The sequence below is a fragment of the Nothobranchius furzeri genome, chromosome 14 (genome assembly GCF_043380555.1).
Source record: "Nothobranchius furzeri strain GRZ-AD chromosome 14, NfurGRZ-RIMD1, whole genome shotgun sequence".
NCBI lineage: Eukaryota > Metazoa > Chordata > Actinopteri > Cyprinodontiformes > Nothobranchiidae > Nothobranchius > Nothobranchius furzeri.
The window spans coordinates 24,591,454-24,607,953 of NC_091754.1; the positions used below are offsets into that span (position 1 = coordinate 24,591,454).

General features: G+C 39.2%; 2 protein-coding genes across 3 annotated transcripts; one reads left to right on the forward strand and one right to left on the reverse strand.

Moving 5' to 3' along the window:
- Nucleotides 1–1,036: 1,036 nt before the first annotated feature.
- Nucleotides 1,037–10,199, forward strand: si:ch73-390b10.2 (Golgi pH regulator). 2 transcript variants are annotated; one of them, XM_015966266.3, is made up of 14 exons: nt 1,037–1,291; nt 1,866–1,925; nt 2,024–2,127; nt 2,215–2,321; nt 2,396–2,497; nt 2,602–2,722; nt 2,845–2,925; nt 3,169–3,278; nt 3,373–3,461; nt 3,625–3,717; nt 3,793–3,888; nt 9,121–9,210; nt 9,413–9,478; nt 9,567–10,199. In XM_015966266.3, the coding sequence occupies exons 1-14, from the start codon at nt 1,250–1,252 to the stop codon at nt 9,771–9,773; spliced, it is 1,368 nt and encodes a 455-aa protein (XP_015821752.1). In that variant the 5' UTR covers nt 1,037–1,249; the 3' UTR covers nt 9,774–10,199. The 2 variants fall into 2 exon arrangements, with proteins under 2 accessions (XP_015821752.1, XP_054602814.1); XM_054746839.2 differs by having other exon boundaries at nt 3,169–3,269.
- On the reverse strand, nt 10,151–16,251 carry pdzk1 (PDZ domain containing 1). Its single transcript, XM_015966264.3, has 8 exons — nt 16,161–16,251; nt 13,764–13,974; nt 13,481–13,694; nt 12,658–12,990; nt 12,386–12,582; nt 11,578–11,802; nt 11,185–11,502; nt 10,151–10,626 (listed from the first exon to the last, which is right to left on the reverse strand). The coding sequence occupies exons 2-8, from the start codon at nt 13,968–13,970 to the stop codon at nt 10,573–10,575; spliced, it is 1,548 nt and encodes a 515-aa protein (XP_015821750.1). The 5' UTR covers nt 13,971–13,974; nt 16,161–16,251; the 3' UTR covers nt 10,151–10,572.
- Nucleotides 16,252–16,500: the final 249 nt, after the last annotated feature.

Below are 16,500 nucleotides of genomic sequence, written 5' to 3' on the forward strand. Positions count from 1 at the left end.
TTGGGATATATAATAGCAATGAGGAGAAGTATTAGTAAAAGATGGAACTACATTTACAGTTACAGTAGTTATTCAGTAAAACATATTTTCTGTAAATTGTTTCAAGATAAAACATCACTTTGATGTTAGCAGTCCCTCTATCAAAATTAGTCTTTTATTATTTAGCTAAAAGCACAATTTAAATAGCATTTAAGAAACAGCGTTAAACACAATTGTAAACCCAACTAGCTACAAACTCAAGGTTTATAGTAATTGGCTTCACATGATAAAGAGAAATGGCGCCCTCTAGCGGCGACAGGTTGGATTTAATCTCCAAGTGCTGTAAACCCATTTAGAGATGACCATTTTAACCGCCGTATGCCAAAAAAGCTGGGGAAATGCTAATCTATGTTTTGACCTTGTGTAGATATCAATTTGAAGGAGGTTGTGGATTTCATAAACAAACAGAAAAAACTTCATTTCGAATTTGTTTGTTGTAATGTCAAAGTACAGCCGCTGGAGGGCAACAGTGGTACAGTATAAGTGGAAATCAAAGAAGCTCTTACGGACTCAAGATATTTCGTCACTTTTTAAAATTTTGTTCGTTTTAGTTTATTTCTGACCACTAGACATTTGTTCTCACGTAAATGCATCATTTATCTTTGTTTTAAACTACATCATTCTCAATATCATTGTGTTTTAACTGGTTCTATGTGGTAAAGGGGTCCGCTGAAAACATTTAACCTGAAGAATTTTTGATTATTTGGCCCTTTTCGATGACGATAAACGGAATAGGTTTCGGGGTTCTCTTTAACTTATGCGCTTTTAACATGACCTTTTGTTCACCATGAATAAGAAAACGGCTAGAATTTCAACAGAAAAACAAAGTAGAAAAAAGGTAATTTTATTTGATTTTACTTGTTTGCAATTTTTTAACAGTATAATTTGGCAGACTTAATAAATATAATGTTTGACCAACCAATGTATGATTTCACTCTTCACTCTGACCGGTAAATTTTATATTTCATTTTGTGAACGATTTTTTTAATGACATCATACTTCTGCGACGGAAGTGCTGACGAGGGATAGCCCAACAGCTAAACCAGTCCTAAAATGAGCTCTTTAGCGACATGACAGATATTTTGGACGTTGTAATCTGGGTGTTTTGTTGCAGTTTTGGGGGGTAAATATATTCTGAAAGTGACCTCGACTCTGTAACAAATGTTCACTTTGTTTTCGAAGAAATACAGATTGTTTTTCCGGCGTCTCCATGTCGTTTCTAGTGGACTCAGTCATAATGTTCACCTCTCAGGTAATGAATTAAGAATAAGTCACCTGCTTTTACCTGAAACACAGTTTAAAGATCATATATTGAAACATTTATGTATCTTTAACGCGATGGTATATAGTACAGTTTATGGAAGTGTGAGTGTTTTCTATTTTAAGGCTGGAATTGTCAGCTTGAATATTACTTTCAAAGTTGAATGACAGTTATTTTTAAACGTATTTATGTGCATTTTATAGTCTAATTTCAGGTATTATATTCTATGATGAGGAAAAAACAGAATGATTTTCTGTTATTTATATACAAGGAAGTATGTTTACGTTTGATTAAGGAGCCTTTTATCTTCAAAACAGAGTTAAAACGTCAGAGTTGGTATTCTTAGTGACAATTAAAGTCAAATGATTTTAAATGATTAATCAGAAAAATTAAATGAAGAGTACAAAGTTTTGTTAAACGAATTAAGAATAAAGTTATATAAAAAATCTATATAATTCCAGTAAATTTGCCAATATTTTGTAAGTGTTTAGAAGTATGTCAGAGATGACGTTCAGCTGAATTATGATGAGGTAATATTTCTCGTGTGTGTTTAATTTCATCTCAGGTGCTGTTCTTTGGGTTTGGATGGTTGTTTTTCATGCGGCAGCTGTTCAAAGATTATGAAGTAATGTTTATCATTTTTGTTTTGCACGTGATTTAATGTAAATGACGTCAGATATATTTCTCATCATCTGATCTAACCAGTTCTGTTTTTATGTTCAGGTGCGACAGTATGTTGTCCAGGTGGTGTTCTCTGTCACGTTTGCATTTTCCTGCACCATGTTTGAGCTCATTATCTTTGAGATTCTGGGTGCCTTAAGCAGCAGGTAGGAGTTTGTTTTTGCACAACACACTTCTGTGTTTATTATTTATACAGCTGATAAAACATGCTAACTGTCTCATGTGTATACCAGTTCCAGATATTTCCACTGGAAGCTGAATCTCTATGTGATTCTGCTGGTTCTAATCTTTGTTGTGCCTTTCTACATTGGTTACTTTGTTGTGAGCAACATACGCCTGTGTAAGTGCTGCCACTTTTCTTTAATAAAACTGTTTAGACCGCATGTTTGCTGATGAAATGTTACGTCTGCGCAGTGCAAAGACAAAGACTTCTTTTTGCCTGCATGGTCTGGTTCACCTTTATGTATTTCTTCTGGAAATTGGGAGATCCATTCCCAATATTGAGTCCGAAACATGGTGAGTGTGTGCCGTATTCTTCACCTTGCATGATCACCGTCTAGATGAAAACACTGGATTTGTACGTTTCTAATTTGATAACAGCATTGCTGACTTTTCTGCAGGGATCCTGTCCATTGAGCAGCTGATCAGCCGCGTCGGGGTGATTGGAGTCACCCTTATGGCTCTGCTGTCTGGGTTTGGTGCCGTCAACTGTCCCTACACCTACATGTCCTATTTCCTCAGGTGAGTTCACTCGTGCAACCAGATCATGCAGAAAGTGATTCTCAAGTTGCTCCAGCTGAGTTACAGGAGGTTATGCTGGTGCTTTTGAACAGTTTGTGGTTTTTTTTTTTGGTCTTAAACAGAAACGTAACAGACAGCGACATTCTTGCTCTAGAGAGGCGGCTGCTCCAAACTATGGACATGATTATCAGCAAAAAGAAAAGGTGAGTAAGAGAACATGCTTTTTTTCTACCTGCCAAGATGTGTTGCTGAGTTTTGTTTGAACCTCTGTGGAATATTCTAGACATCGGCAGCTTATTTTATCGGGCGGCATGGCTGTTAATTCTCTAAGGATTATACAGGAGAACTTCAATGTCTATACATGTGATTTTAACACCCATGAGTTTTCCTTAATGTTGATTCTAGTTTTACAACGATATTTAAAATAGCTTTTTGTTTTATTGAAGAATTGCCATGACGCGTAGGCAGATGTACCAAAGAGGAGAGGACCAGAACAAACAAACAGGGTTCTGGGGGATGATCAAGAGCGTCACCTCCACTCAAACAGGCAGCGAAAGTATCTTTTACCTTTATTTAGATTCATAATAAACGCAGATATTCTTCACTTTCAGATCTGAAGCAGGTATCATCCTTTACCTTCTTCCTTCCAGATCTGTCTCTGATCCAGCAGGAAGTCGATGCTCTGGAGGAGCTGAGTCGGCAGCTCTTCCTAGAGACTGTGGACCTGCAGGCCACTAAGGTAACAATAGCTACGCTTGTTTCTGTAGGGTTCAGTATACACATCACGCTGAAAATAAACAAACACACGTAGTTAAGATGGGACAGTTTTGAGTCTGGCTCAATATTTTTATTGGCACAAAAAAAAATCAATTAAAATATCGAATCACTTTTTTCGCCTTTAGGAACGAATCGAGTACTCCAAAACGTTCCAGGGAAAATACTTCAACTTCCTTGGTTACTTCTTTTCCATCTATTGTGTTTGGAAAATCTTTATGGTAAGAACTTCCCAAAACCTCCCACTCACATGTTTTTGTTTAGATTTTTAAAAGAAAACTTTTTTTTATTTACAGGCCACGATAAACATTGTCTTTGATCGAGTTGGAAAAACAGACCCAGTGACGAGAGGCATTGAAATCACAGTGAACTACTTGGGCATCCAGTTTGATGTGAGAAACACACACACACACACACACACACACACACACCCACCCACCCTGTACTTCTGAGGATATTACATTGACACATCTTTAAGTGTCCTGTCCTCTGTTTACCTTTACTTTAACCTTAAAGCTTGTGCATTTATAGTTAGATTTAAAGTTGCAATATGTAAGAAATAAGTAAGAACTCTACAGTGAAATGATCTCTAAACAGTCTAATAGGGCTGAAACGATTCCTCGAGTACCTCGAATAATTCGAGTACAAAAAAGCCTCGAGTCAAATTCTCTGCTTCGAGGCTTTGTTTAATTCATGTTTAATTAATTCATGGCTTTGCAATCGCCCAGGGTCATGTTTCACCCGGACTGAAATAAGTGATGCACATGCCCACTGGACTGAATGCACACGCGAGTAGCGAATATAACAACTTTCTCTTAAGCCATGGCGGACAATGTGGACCCGGTGGAGTGCGAAAAAGACAAAATGTCAAAGGTGTGGGACCAATTTTCACGTCTTAAGGCGGAAAACGTAGTCCAGTGTAAATACTGTAAAATGGATGTAGCCTAGCACAACACCACATCCTCCATGCTGCAGCACCTGACCAGGAAACATCCACATGTAAATGTCACTGCTGCAAGCGGACTCGGAGCCTCTACAAGATAATGCATTTTAGCCTGTATTTCTATATATTCTGCAGATGCTGTGCGACTTTTTCATTTGTAGCACTCAGTTTCAGCTCACACCGTGCGTCTGGTAGCAACACGTCGGACTTAAAATGTGCTAAAAAATAGCAGTTTTTACAACACGTCGGACTTTTTACTGTGTTGTTATTGATGCCTGTTGTCCCTCGGGATCGCTGCAGGAGGACACAGGTATTTATGAGTGGCGGAGGAAAACGAAAGAAAGTTCTGTTTGGGCTGCAGCCGCTCGCATTTGTTTACTGTGAAGTAAAGTTGAAGTGCTGAAGTTTTGAAAACTAATGTTGAATAAAACTTAAAGAATAACTGGCAAGTTATAAAATATGAAAGACCTCTCAAAATGAGCAAGCAATTGCCATTTATTCTTCAAGTTTTATTCAAAATTAAGTTTGCAAAACTTCAGCACTTCAACTTTACTTCACAGTAAATAAATACGTGTACAAAAAATAAGTAAACAACCTGAGCCGATTTTCCCCTCGTGCGAGAATCTGCTAGCCTGCAAGCCAGACAAAAACTAGGAGGATAACTGTTGAAGTAGCGCTGCGAGCGGCTGCGGCCCAAACAGAACCAGAACCGCTCACGGTGCATGCGCAAACAGCTCGCCAGCTGTTTCCCTATTAACACACGTCCGTTTTAATTTCTACACTTTTTTTTCTCACACACTAACAAGGATTGTCGAGAAAGCATGTTTGCTGTGGTTTTGTCAAATTATACTGATCACAAAACATTTATTTACTTTCTTTCGTTTTCCTCTCATAAATACCCGTGTCCTCCTGCAGCAATCCCGGGGACAGCAAATCAACACAATTAAAAAGTCCGACATATTGTGTAAAAACTGCTATTTTTTAGCACATTTTAAGTCCGACGTGTTGCTACCAGACGTACGGTGTGAGCTGAAACTGAGCGCTACAAATGAAAAAGTCGCACAGCATCTGCAGAATATATAGAAATACAGGCTAAAATGAATTAACTTGTAGAGGCTCCGAGTCCGCTCGCAGAAGTGACATTTACAGGTGCTGCAGCATTGAGGATGTGGTGTTGTGCTAGGCTAAATCCATTTTACAGTATTTACACTGGACTACGTTTTCCACCTTACGACGTGAAAATTGGTCCCACACCTTTGACATTTTCTGTCTTTTTCGCACTCCACCGGGGTTCAAGTTGTCCGCCATGGCTTAAGAGAAAGTTGTTATATTCGCTACTTGCGTGTGCATTCAGTTCAGTGGGCATGTGCGTCACTTATTTCGGTCCGGGTGAAACGTGACCCCGTGCGTTTGCAAAGCCATGAATTAATTAAATATGAATTAAACGAAGCCTCGAGGCAGAGAATTTGACTCGAGGCTTTTTTGTACTCGAATTATTCGAGGTACTCGAGGAATCGTTTCAGCCCTAGTCTCAGTCATGTTGGAAGGAAGGTTATACTAATGCATATTTCATTCTCAGCTGACTGCGGAGCATGTCAGTTTTTCTCCTTTCAAAATAAAAGGAAGGACATAGCTACTGTTTAGTAAGTAGGTAAATTTTATTTATATAGCACTTATCATAGACATAGGATCACAAAGTGCTTCACAGATCTGTTGTGGGGTACATATATTTGCTTTTAAGCTTAGTATATTGCCTTTACTTATGACCAATAAGCTGTGATATTTTATATAAATATAGAGTATCACTCTGATTGGTCTTTGGATGTTTAATCAGAAGAATTAGGATTCTTTGCTTTTACGGTGATCAAACACACTTCGTTTCAATTCAGACAGAGTCAGGTTTATAAAAAGTAAGAAATTTATTTTCCAAACAAAGTAATATAAGTGGATGGAATGTGATGTATGATGATTGAATGGTGTGTGTTTATCAGAACCTTGTATCTAGAAGAAACCGAGTTCTGGGTGTGAAAAGAATTAGGTTTGCGTTAAACTAAGAAAGTTGGTTCTTATCAAAACGGCATCAGATGCAATCTTGCTGTGTTCTATATGTAACCCTGAGGAGAGACTCTTTCGGATCCGAGATGTCGGGGGATCGAGTGACCCCAAGGTACCGAAGTTCGTAGAAAAGACTGCAGTACGACCAGCTCGGTCCAGAGTCGTCTCCCGGATCACAACAGATAGATGAAATCGTTTGCGTCTAGAACAGCTGTTTCTGAATAGTTGATGGAACCGTTTTGCTGTGTCAGCTGTAGGGTTGGGCATCGTTTGATTTTGAACGATTCAGATTCCAATTCCTTGTTTCGATTCCGGTTCCTATCGATTCCCGATTTTGATTATTTCAAGGCATGACATGTTTTAAATGAGCCAGCTAACCACGGGTCCTACTTGATGAAATAATCTTAACTTCAACATGAATTTTAATTCTATGAACAACAACATCACCTTCATTTAGACAAAAACATGTTTTGGAGAAAAAAAAAGAAAAAAACTTGCAGCACAACCAGTGTGTTTGTTTCTGACAGCAACCAAAGTCTGGAAGAAGCCTCTGGGATGAGAGGCTAAATGTCTCCAACATATCCAGAAACGTCCAGCTGTTTTCAGCTAAAACTCTCAGGATGAGCATGTCCAGGATGACTGAGAACTACACCTCCATGCTGCAGCAGCTGCTCAGTCAGAACACAAAGTGAAACTTAAATGTAGCGGGCTGCCTGACTTGCTGACGCTCTGTGTGTTTTTATTTCTGCAGTGAGACAAACACACCTCACACCGTCCAGAGTTTGTTCTTTAGAGCTTCTATTAAATCCACCGTGTTGACGTATTTTAACAAGTTTCCTCCACGCTGCAGGAGTTAAAGTTTACATTACGCCGGGGACACACCGGCTGCGGAAGCGCCGCGAATCGCCTCTGGGATTAATAAAGTATTTTTGAATTTGAATTGAATTGAATTGAAATAAAAGGGTCTTTAGCTGTTTTTTTTAAGTGTCCAGACTGTCAATGCTGCATAAGGATAAAGGTAGATCATTCTATAGTCGGGGTGCAACAGTCTGGAAGGAGCGATCACCTCGACTTTTGTATCTGGTCTTTGGAACTTCTCGAAGGTTCTGGTGGGTGGACCTGAGGGCTCGGGTTGGAGTATAAGGCTCAAGGGAGGATCTTGACCATGCAGAGCCCTGAAAGTTCTAGTCAGGATTCTAAAATGAACTCTAAAGTTAACGGGTAACCAGTGCAGAGACATTAGAATAGGAGTGATGTGAGCCCTTCTGTTTGCTTCAGTTAGGAGCCTCGCTGCAGAGTTCTGGACCAACTGAAGGCGGTCAAGGGCCTTTTTGTTAAAACATGTGAACAGTGTGTTACAGTGATCTAGACGGGAGGAGATAAGGCATGGATGACCATTTCAAGTTCATGTTTTGACGCCATCCTTCGCAGTTTGGAGATATTTCTTTACTATCAGTAAGTGTGGGGTTGCCATGTCTCCTGCTAGCTAAAGCTGCAGCGCTGGCATTTGTAGTTCATTGACTACGTTTACATGCAGCCAATATCCAATTTATGATCGGGTTAAGGTCGGCATTCGGGTTTCTGAGTTGATCAGAATAACCCGTTTACAAGCATGAATAGAAACTTGCATAACCCGATTTAAATGCGGACGTTGGGGTAGCGTCAGGACGTATGGACTACGTCAAGACGCAATATGCGGTTACCTTCTTGTATATTTCGCTGTCTCTGTACTATCGGCCATCAACAAAAGACATAATGTTCATACTTTTCACCAGAACGATGAAGACAGAGGTTTCCTCGTCACTCCAAAAGTGTGGTGCTGTGCCGCGACTCGCCATGTTGCTCCCAACTTGTTGTTTACTTCCGGTGTTCTGGTGCATACAAGATGTCTCGCTACTCAAAAGACCAAGATTCCTTGCAAACAGAGCATGCGCAGAACACACGCTTTGATGGGGATATCCCGATATGCGTTTACACGACCAAACATTCGGGTTAGAAAAGAGTTACCCCAGGTGTAGTAACCGGGTTTTTAAAAACCCGGTTATGAGCTTATCCGGGTTTTTGGCGGTGTTTACATGGCCGTGCGGAACCGGGTTCTTGTGAATATTCGGGTTTTAAAAGGGTTACTGGCTGCATGTAAACACACTCAATGACAGCAGGCAAAAAGCTCCAGAGTGGTTTAAAGAACCAAAGCAACGGTGAATTAGAAGCAAATAATCAGCTCTAAAAATATGTCAGGCCACGTTTTCCATGATCAACAACTCAATAGTACAGTGAAAAGAATGTGTGAAGTGAATAATGAGTCAATCGTGGAGTTTTTCTTCCTTTAATGAGTCGTTCAGAACTATAACAGCAAGATGGTAAATAGCAACACTTTCCCTATGCTGGAGGCACATTACCGTAATAAGTGTAGTAAATGCTCCCAACCGTAAAACAACCAAGAGTACTAGCAACAGATATGACAATGTATTTATCTACTTATCAACTTATTATGTAGGACTCGTCTTTGTGCTGATCTGTAACTGGTAGCATCCATGAAACTCACACAACGGGAGTGAGAGAGTGATTGCTTTATCCAAATTTGCTAATGCATCCTGAGATATTTAGTTTATTTTTCTTGTTTCAGGTCAAGTTTTGGTCTCAGCACATTTCCTTCATCTTGGTTGGAATAATAATTGTTACTTCCATACGAGGATTACTCATCACTTTAACTAAGGTAAGACTTTTCACATGAAAACTATTGGATGGGAAAAATTTACAGGAAAGTGCAAATTCAGACATTATTTCTGTAATTCATCTATGCATATGTTTTAGTCTATATTAGAATTTTTTTTAGAAGAATAAACAAATAAATAAAAATAGTAAAGAATACTGTTCCAGATATTTCTATAACTACACACTTCTGGTTTTATTTTTAGTTCTTCTATGCAATCTCAAGCAGCAAGTCTTCCAATGTCATCGTGCTCGTTCTCGCGCAGATCATGGTGAGTGTGTCTCCTCACGGTGGCGCGTTACCTGCAAAGCTCCAGTAGTGAATTTTAACGTGTGTGGTTGTGTGTGTGTGTCTAACAGGGGATGTATTTCGTCTCATCGGTGCTGCTGATGCGTATGAGCATGCCTCTGGAGTATCGCTCCATTGTGAGTGAGGTTCTGGGAGAACTGCAGTTTAACTTCTACCACCGCTGGTTTGATGTCATCTTCCTGGTCAGCGCCTTGTCCAGCATCCTCTTCCTTTATCTCGCCCACAAGCAGGCCCCGGAGAAGCACATGACTCTCTGAACTCCCGAGGAATCGCTCCTGGCTCACAAATGAACTCCTGATGCTTGGGCCAGTGTTTTTTTCAGAGATTCGTTTACTCTTGTTTTTACACAAAACCCTGGAAGTCGTGGACTCTTGCAGTATTTTACAGAACAACACTGCTATAAAGAATGCAGATGTTCTTGAAAAACTAAAATTGTATTTGCTATGCCCCTAGATTATATATTTTTGGGTTTTTCAGAAGAGGAATATTGCTTTTTGAGTCTCAGTACACTGGACTATCTGTTTTACATTCCTGTTTAACATCAGAGTAAGAAGGAAAGGAGTGAACACTGAATGTGATCTGCTTTTTGGTTTAAGAGACCAGAAACTCATGAAGTCAGGCTTAACTCAGATGGTATGTTTTCTTTGATTTGTTTTAATAAATTTTATTTCTGGTTTCTAAATGTGAGCAGCATTTCTGTTTCAACATTAAATAAAAACAGCAGAGAGCATAAAGAGAATAAAAAGACCACTCTTAATTGTTAAAAACATCCTGAATTATTGGTTTCCTCTGCTGTAAGAAAGACTTTGATGCTTAAATTTGATCGACAAGCAAAAGATTTCTGATCACAAGCTTTAAAAAAATGTCATTTTTTGTAATCATCTCATGAAACTTCTGCTATGGATCAGATTTTTACAGTCTTTACTGTCTTTTTTCTAGTTTTTACTCATTTTTTACAGTTTTAATCTAAGCAGGATATCAAAAGCTCATTGAGCATTTTGGTTTTAATAAAATTAACATCCGATTAGGCCTAATTGGGAGTGTTTCAAGTGTTCCTCAAAATCTCTCGTCGAGACTTTCATCAGATGAAGAGGATGACACAGATGTAGACTAAAAGAAAAGGAAAAAAGATACAAAAAATTAAATACAAAAGAGACAAAAAGCTAATTAGAACATAAAATGTACACATTCTCTTGTTTTTTTAGAATACTTTCATAAATCCGAACATGATTTGTCAAAAAAGACCAGAAAAGCATGCTTTTTCATTATAGATCTACCATAGATGGTAAACTGGCAGCATATAAGGTTTAAAATCCAAAACTAAATGGAAATGTGTATAATTTTGTGTTCATAATGTTTTGAATAGAAATGTTCAAATTAACATGAAACTTGTGTATTGTTTATAATTTGAGCAACAGCAGCTGCATGTGATTAAACAGATTGCATTAAACGTGCAACACATCAGATTCACTGAATTTCTCAACAGGTTTTGGACTTTTGTCAGTGTTAAGATGAAGAACCAGTTAATGTAGTGCTACATGGGTGTTAGAAGATACCAAATATTTCCACACAAAACACGCAATTTATACAATTTAAAGAGGAGGACTGACTTTTGGATCATTGACATCTTTATAGTGTTGATTACTAAAAGAGAAGAGAAGCACTCACCCTCTGTTTTTCTGCCTTAGGTGGGGTCACAGGCCTGGCCTCCTCCCGTGTCTTCTTGCTTGTTTCTGGACTGTTTGACACGTGGACTTGACTGCTGGGACCTTCCCCGACTAGCCGTGGTGTGATCGTCATGCCTTTGTCCTTGAGCTGTTTATAGACATTCTTGCTGGCCACCAACATCTCCAGAGTGTTGCCTCCTCTGCGTATCATTTCCACGACTTCTGCATGAGAGCTCTTTTCCACATTTACCCCGTTTACCTCCACCACTACATCATCGTCTCCCAGACCGGCCTTGTCTGCTGGTCCACCTTTCACCACCTGAGAGAAATGGTGTTTTCTGTCTTGGTTGTGAGATACTAATGATGAGAAATTGAGTACTTATGTTGATCTTACCTCCTTGATGTACTGACCACACACACCCTCGATGCCGTTTAGGTGAAAGCCAAAACCAGAAGAGGTCTTCTCCATCCTACACAGCTTTGGTCGAAGGTCTTCTATCGTCTCTTGAACAGATGTGGATGGTTGAGCAGAAACAGGCATTTTTAAAGCTTCTGTGTAACTTGGTGGTAAGTTGGAGTCTTTCTTTTCCTCCCAGAAGAGCATAGGAGATATTTTTCCCTTTGAGAAACAGCATGACAATATGTTATCTACAGTAGACATCTAATGACGAACAGTGAGTCAGTGGGAGCCTAGAAATCCAGACTAATAGCAAAAAGGTTTGCTTTGCAGGTCGGTCTAGCCACGCTCCATAGGAACGTCAGCGGGTCTATCAATGGCCTGATCAGTTTTGTGTCTTGCCAATTACAACACTTCAAATGTGTTATACAGGCTTAACGTTAGAGCTGTGATGGAGAAACACTACAAATATGGCGTCAGCTCAGAAATGGCGCTCATTTGAAATAGCTTTAGCATCTACTTTGGGATATGAGCAGATAGAGGTACTTAAGTCATTTATTTCAAAGAAGGATACATTTGCTTCTCCTTCAACGGTGTATGGTGAACTGCCATGCTGACTAACATTTGTAGTGATGATTACATCATGTTGTTCGTTGCTCTGACTGGTCCTAGCACTGTCCAGTTGCATGCATAGACAGTTTGAAAGACAACCGTAGATTTAGCCTCATGGCTGGGTGGTTTCAGTGACTCGTGACCAGACTTTTACAAATATAAGTTGGCTTTCCAGGTTAGGTCTATGGCTCACCTTCTTATACATTTGCTGTGTTTCTTTGTCCACCACAAGGAGGCAGCATTTGTCTCCACTTTGCTTGATCCAGTCCACCACTTGCTCATGACTGTAGCCGTCCACCTCTTTGCCATTCACAGCGACAACTACGTCATTCTCCATCAGACCACCTTTTTCCGCTGGACTGCCTTTATCTACTTCCTTCATGAAGTGTCCTGAAAGAAGTAAAGGAGTACATTATTAGGCCATCACTCCGGAGTGAAAAGTACAGCATGTTACCATGGCCTTGCCTGCTTGGTTGGGCTCCTCTCTGAGCAGGAAGCCATATCCATCTGATCCTTTGGTCATTTTGACGATGCGTGGATGGAGAGGAAGATACTTGACTGTTGCTCTCCACGAACCTAATTTTGCTTGTTTGCTCTGATGGAATTTGTCGGTTTCCTCATCAACCAGCAGAAACATCACGCTGTTGCCCCCCTGTTTTATCTTGTTCACTGCTTCCTCGTGGGTGCATTTTTCAACGTTCTCACCATTGATTTCAATTAGACGATCTTTGGCACGAACTCCTGCTTTGTCCGCCACACCCCCCCGAATCACCTCAGTCATGAACAGACCCTCCTCTCCTATAGTCATAAGGCATATAGATAGATAAGCAGATAACATGTGTTGCTAAGGGTGAGAGTGTTGCTGTTGCTGATGGAAAACCACATAGGAGTGGTTTATGTTATCATAGGTGTGTTCTGTTACTCATCTAACAACTTCAGAGTGAAGTACAAGTATAAGTCATAGTAGCATGTAGGACAACTCAGATATAGGGTCAAAGTAGTTCAAATGTTATTGGTGTACTTCTCAAATGAAAAAGACAAACCCAATCATAGCTTGTGTTTCAATAGATCATTTTTTTCTGACTTAATTACTTTATGAAAATAAATAATAAATAAAATGAGTTGTGAAAGTAGCCAATCCAAGTATTAAAATTGCACAAATGGGTTAATTAAAAGGTATTTTTTTCTTTTTGCATAAACATTTAAATACTGCTAACATTGACTTAGACTTTAAGTTGCAATCTTGAGAATTGTAGATTTTCTTTAACCCTTTACAAATGTACCTTACCTTTAAATGAGCTAATGGAAAACCCAAATCCTGACTTAGATTTGACCAGGTAGCAGAGTTTGGGCTTCCAATCTTCTTTAGCCAATCCGTTGGCAATGGGTGAGCTTTGAGGGTCGGAGAGGTTCACTCCGAGTGTTTTTGCTTGATTGTAAGACGATTCATCCAGAATGTGGAATGTGACAGATGCTCCACTGTTTCTCACCAGCTCCACCACCTAGTAGAGGGACACCATGGAAATTCACTGCTGGTGATTGGATCTGCTGTGTATCTACATTCTGCTCACCTCTGAATGGGTAAGCCCATCGACAAATTTTCCATTGACCCGAAGGATGCGGTCTCCATCTTTCATACCAGCCAGTTCAGCTGGACCTCCCATTTCCAGGCAGCGAATCAGGTGGCCCTCCTTACTTTGCTCCACCCTCAGAAAGAAGCCAAATGTCTGACCAGGCCTCTTGGCCAGGGAGATCACCCTTGGCGTGTACGTGGCCATTGTCCTAACATGAACAAAGAAATAATAAACGGTACTTAACAGAGATGCAAGAAAATGTTGAGACAATGTAATATCGCAATATTCTGTATGTATTGTACTTCTTTTGTGTGGTGCAATTCAAACTCCGGCCGCTAGGTGGCAGCAGCTTTTACTGCCTTCATTCTGACAAACCAGCGAGATCTCACAATAATACTGAATGTGTCTTGGAAGCATTTGGCCTCAGTTTTCAAATAAAACTGTTTTAACATCTGCAAATATTGTCAGCTTTTAACTTCACAGTAAATCATATCGTCTCCCTTGTATTGCACACACACACACACACACACACACACACACACACACACACACACACACACACACATATATATATATATATATATATATATATATATATATATATATATATATATATATATATATAGTTAAGTCTTAGGCGTAAGGGGTGGGGGGACAACCGAGGACCAGCGGGAATCTTTTCAGTATGTTCTAATGGGAAACAGGCTTCAACACAAACAGTTGTTTTCCACTTGGTCCTAGAGCTCAACCAGTGTCTACTTAATATAGAGTAATATTGTTTTTGGACGATAAAAAGTGCAGGGGTCAAAACATGACTTTGGCAAAAGTGTGCGTGGGTGTGGGGTGTGTGTGTGTGTGGGGGGGGGGGGGGTGACATGCCCCCCCCCCCCCCCCCCCCAACCACACACACACACCAAAATTTATATCCATGCATGGATTCACCCATCTTGACTCGTGATGGGGAAGGCTGTTGTTGGTTTAGCATCCAGGAATCAGCAGAGAACGTCTTGGCTAGTGGAATCTAGTTAGCATTAGCAACTCCACCACACAGCAGAACTCCTTCAGGGTTGAGTTATTTGTGGAGATAAAACGTTAACTTTTGTCACGTTGCTGTTAGCCAATCCAATGCAAGATGACCAAATATCAGGAAATAAAACTACTAATCTTGTTGTCTGAAGCTACTTTCTCCTTCAGCTTACTTCTCTGTGCTGAAACAGGAGCATCATAAATTAGAATCCATTTCTTTCTGCTAGAGATCATTGCCGATGCATTGATTAACTGAGTGTTCCACACCTTTAAAGTGTCAATAAATTTGACCAAGCCAGTTAAGCCTTAGACTTATTTTGGTTTTAGAGCTTTGAGATTGGAAAATGCAATCGAACTTAAACAGCTGTTTTTCCCCTTTACATTTGTTGACGATCATAAATTAGTTCACCTTGTAATCTATTGTGCTACGCATTAAGCATATTTATCAGAGTGGATACTTCAGCACATAAAGACGTGACAGAAGTGCTGATAGAGGATGAAAAGTTACTCTTCCATGACAACAGGCATGTAATGATTTGCAGGACACACAGCTGACAGTGAAATAAAAATCACTGGACTTTGAATCCAAATTAAGGGTTGTGGGTTTAACTCTCAGCGGGATGCTATAAAAGGCAGGTGTGCTTATATTAAAAACGCAAACACTCATGTCTTAAACGAGATTCATTGCAACGTTTAAGAAATTTGTAAATTAATAAAAACTTTGGGTTTGTTTTCATGATGTATTAAATACAAAATGTATTTTAATTAGTTTTAACTATTTCAATGTATAATTTAGGCAATTAAATAATTAAAAACACACTAATAACAACTTAAAATAGAGTTATGACCTTTATCTTAGAGTTAAAAAGGTGTAATATTTATTTTATCCTTATAAAAGAAATGTTTAGCTGTATGCTTCATTTGACTTTATTAATCTTGTTTTTTTTACTTGTGCTTACAGCTGAAGTATTGATACAACTATTAAAAGTTTAATAGTTATTTAAAAGCGGTACATATTTGTAATGTGGTTATAAAGTTTACGTCGTATTAGATTTGATTTTAACAGCTTTTTCACCAAAATATAAAGCTAGTTTAATATTAAGAGCCCCAAAGAAGTAGATTATTCTGTTCAATACTTAAAAATTGGAAAATAATATCAATAAACCCAAAGCAACAAACAGTGATAACACCGTTTTTAACTTGTTGATATTTTTTCACCTGTTAAAGTATCAGAGGTTTTCCAGCAAATGATTAAACGTGTTCTTTAATCTCCACAGGAAACCTTTATGAATCTTAAAATTTCCCCAAATTTATTTAAAAAAAAGTATAACAATAAAAAATAAAGAGTAAAATAAACATTTCACTCACCGACTCTCCTCTGTTGAGTGTCTGCGTCTAAAGGGGGAGCTCACCTGTCACTGATTAGCTGTTATGGCATCTTAAACCTGCACTCCCCCCTCCCCACCTCCCTAAGGGACTTTGACAGGTCAAAGTTCAGCCTAAAGAGTTATTTAACAACGTCTTGTGTCATGAGTGTCTGAGGCTCTTTGCAGTCTGTCGAGTGCGAGCAGTCATCTATTTATTTTTCAAAGTTTGCAGCAGGTGGCTGCTGAACAGCCATGTTCACACATCATAGTCAGAATCCACAAGACTGCATCCTGTTTATGTTTATTTATCTAAAATTCATGAATAAAACACACAGAAGAGG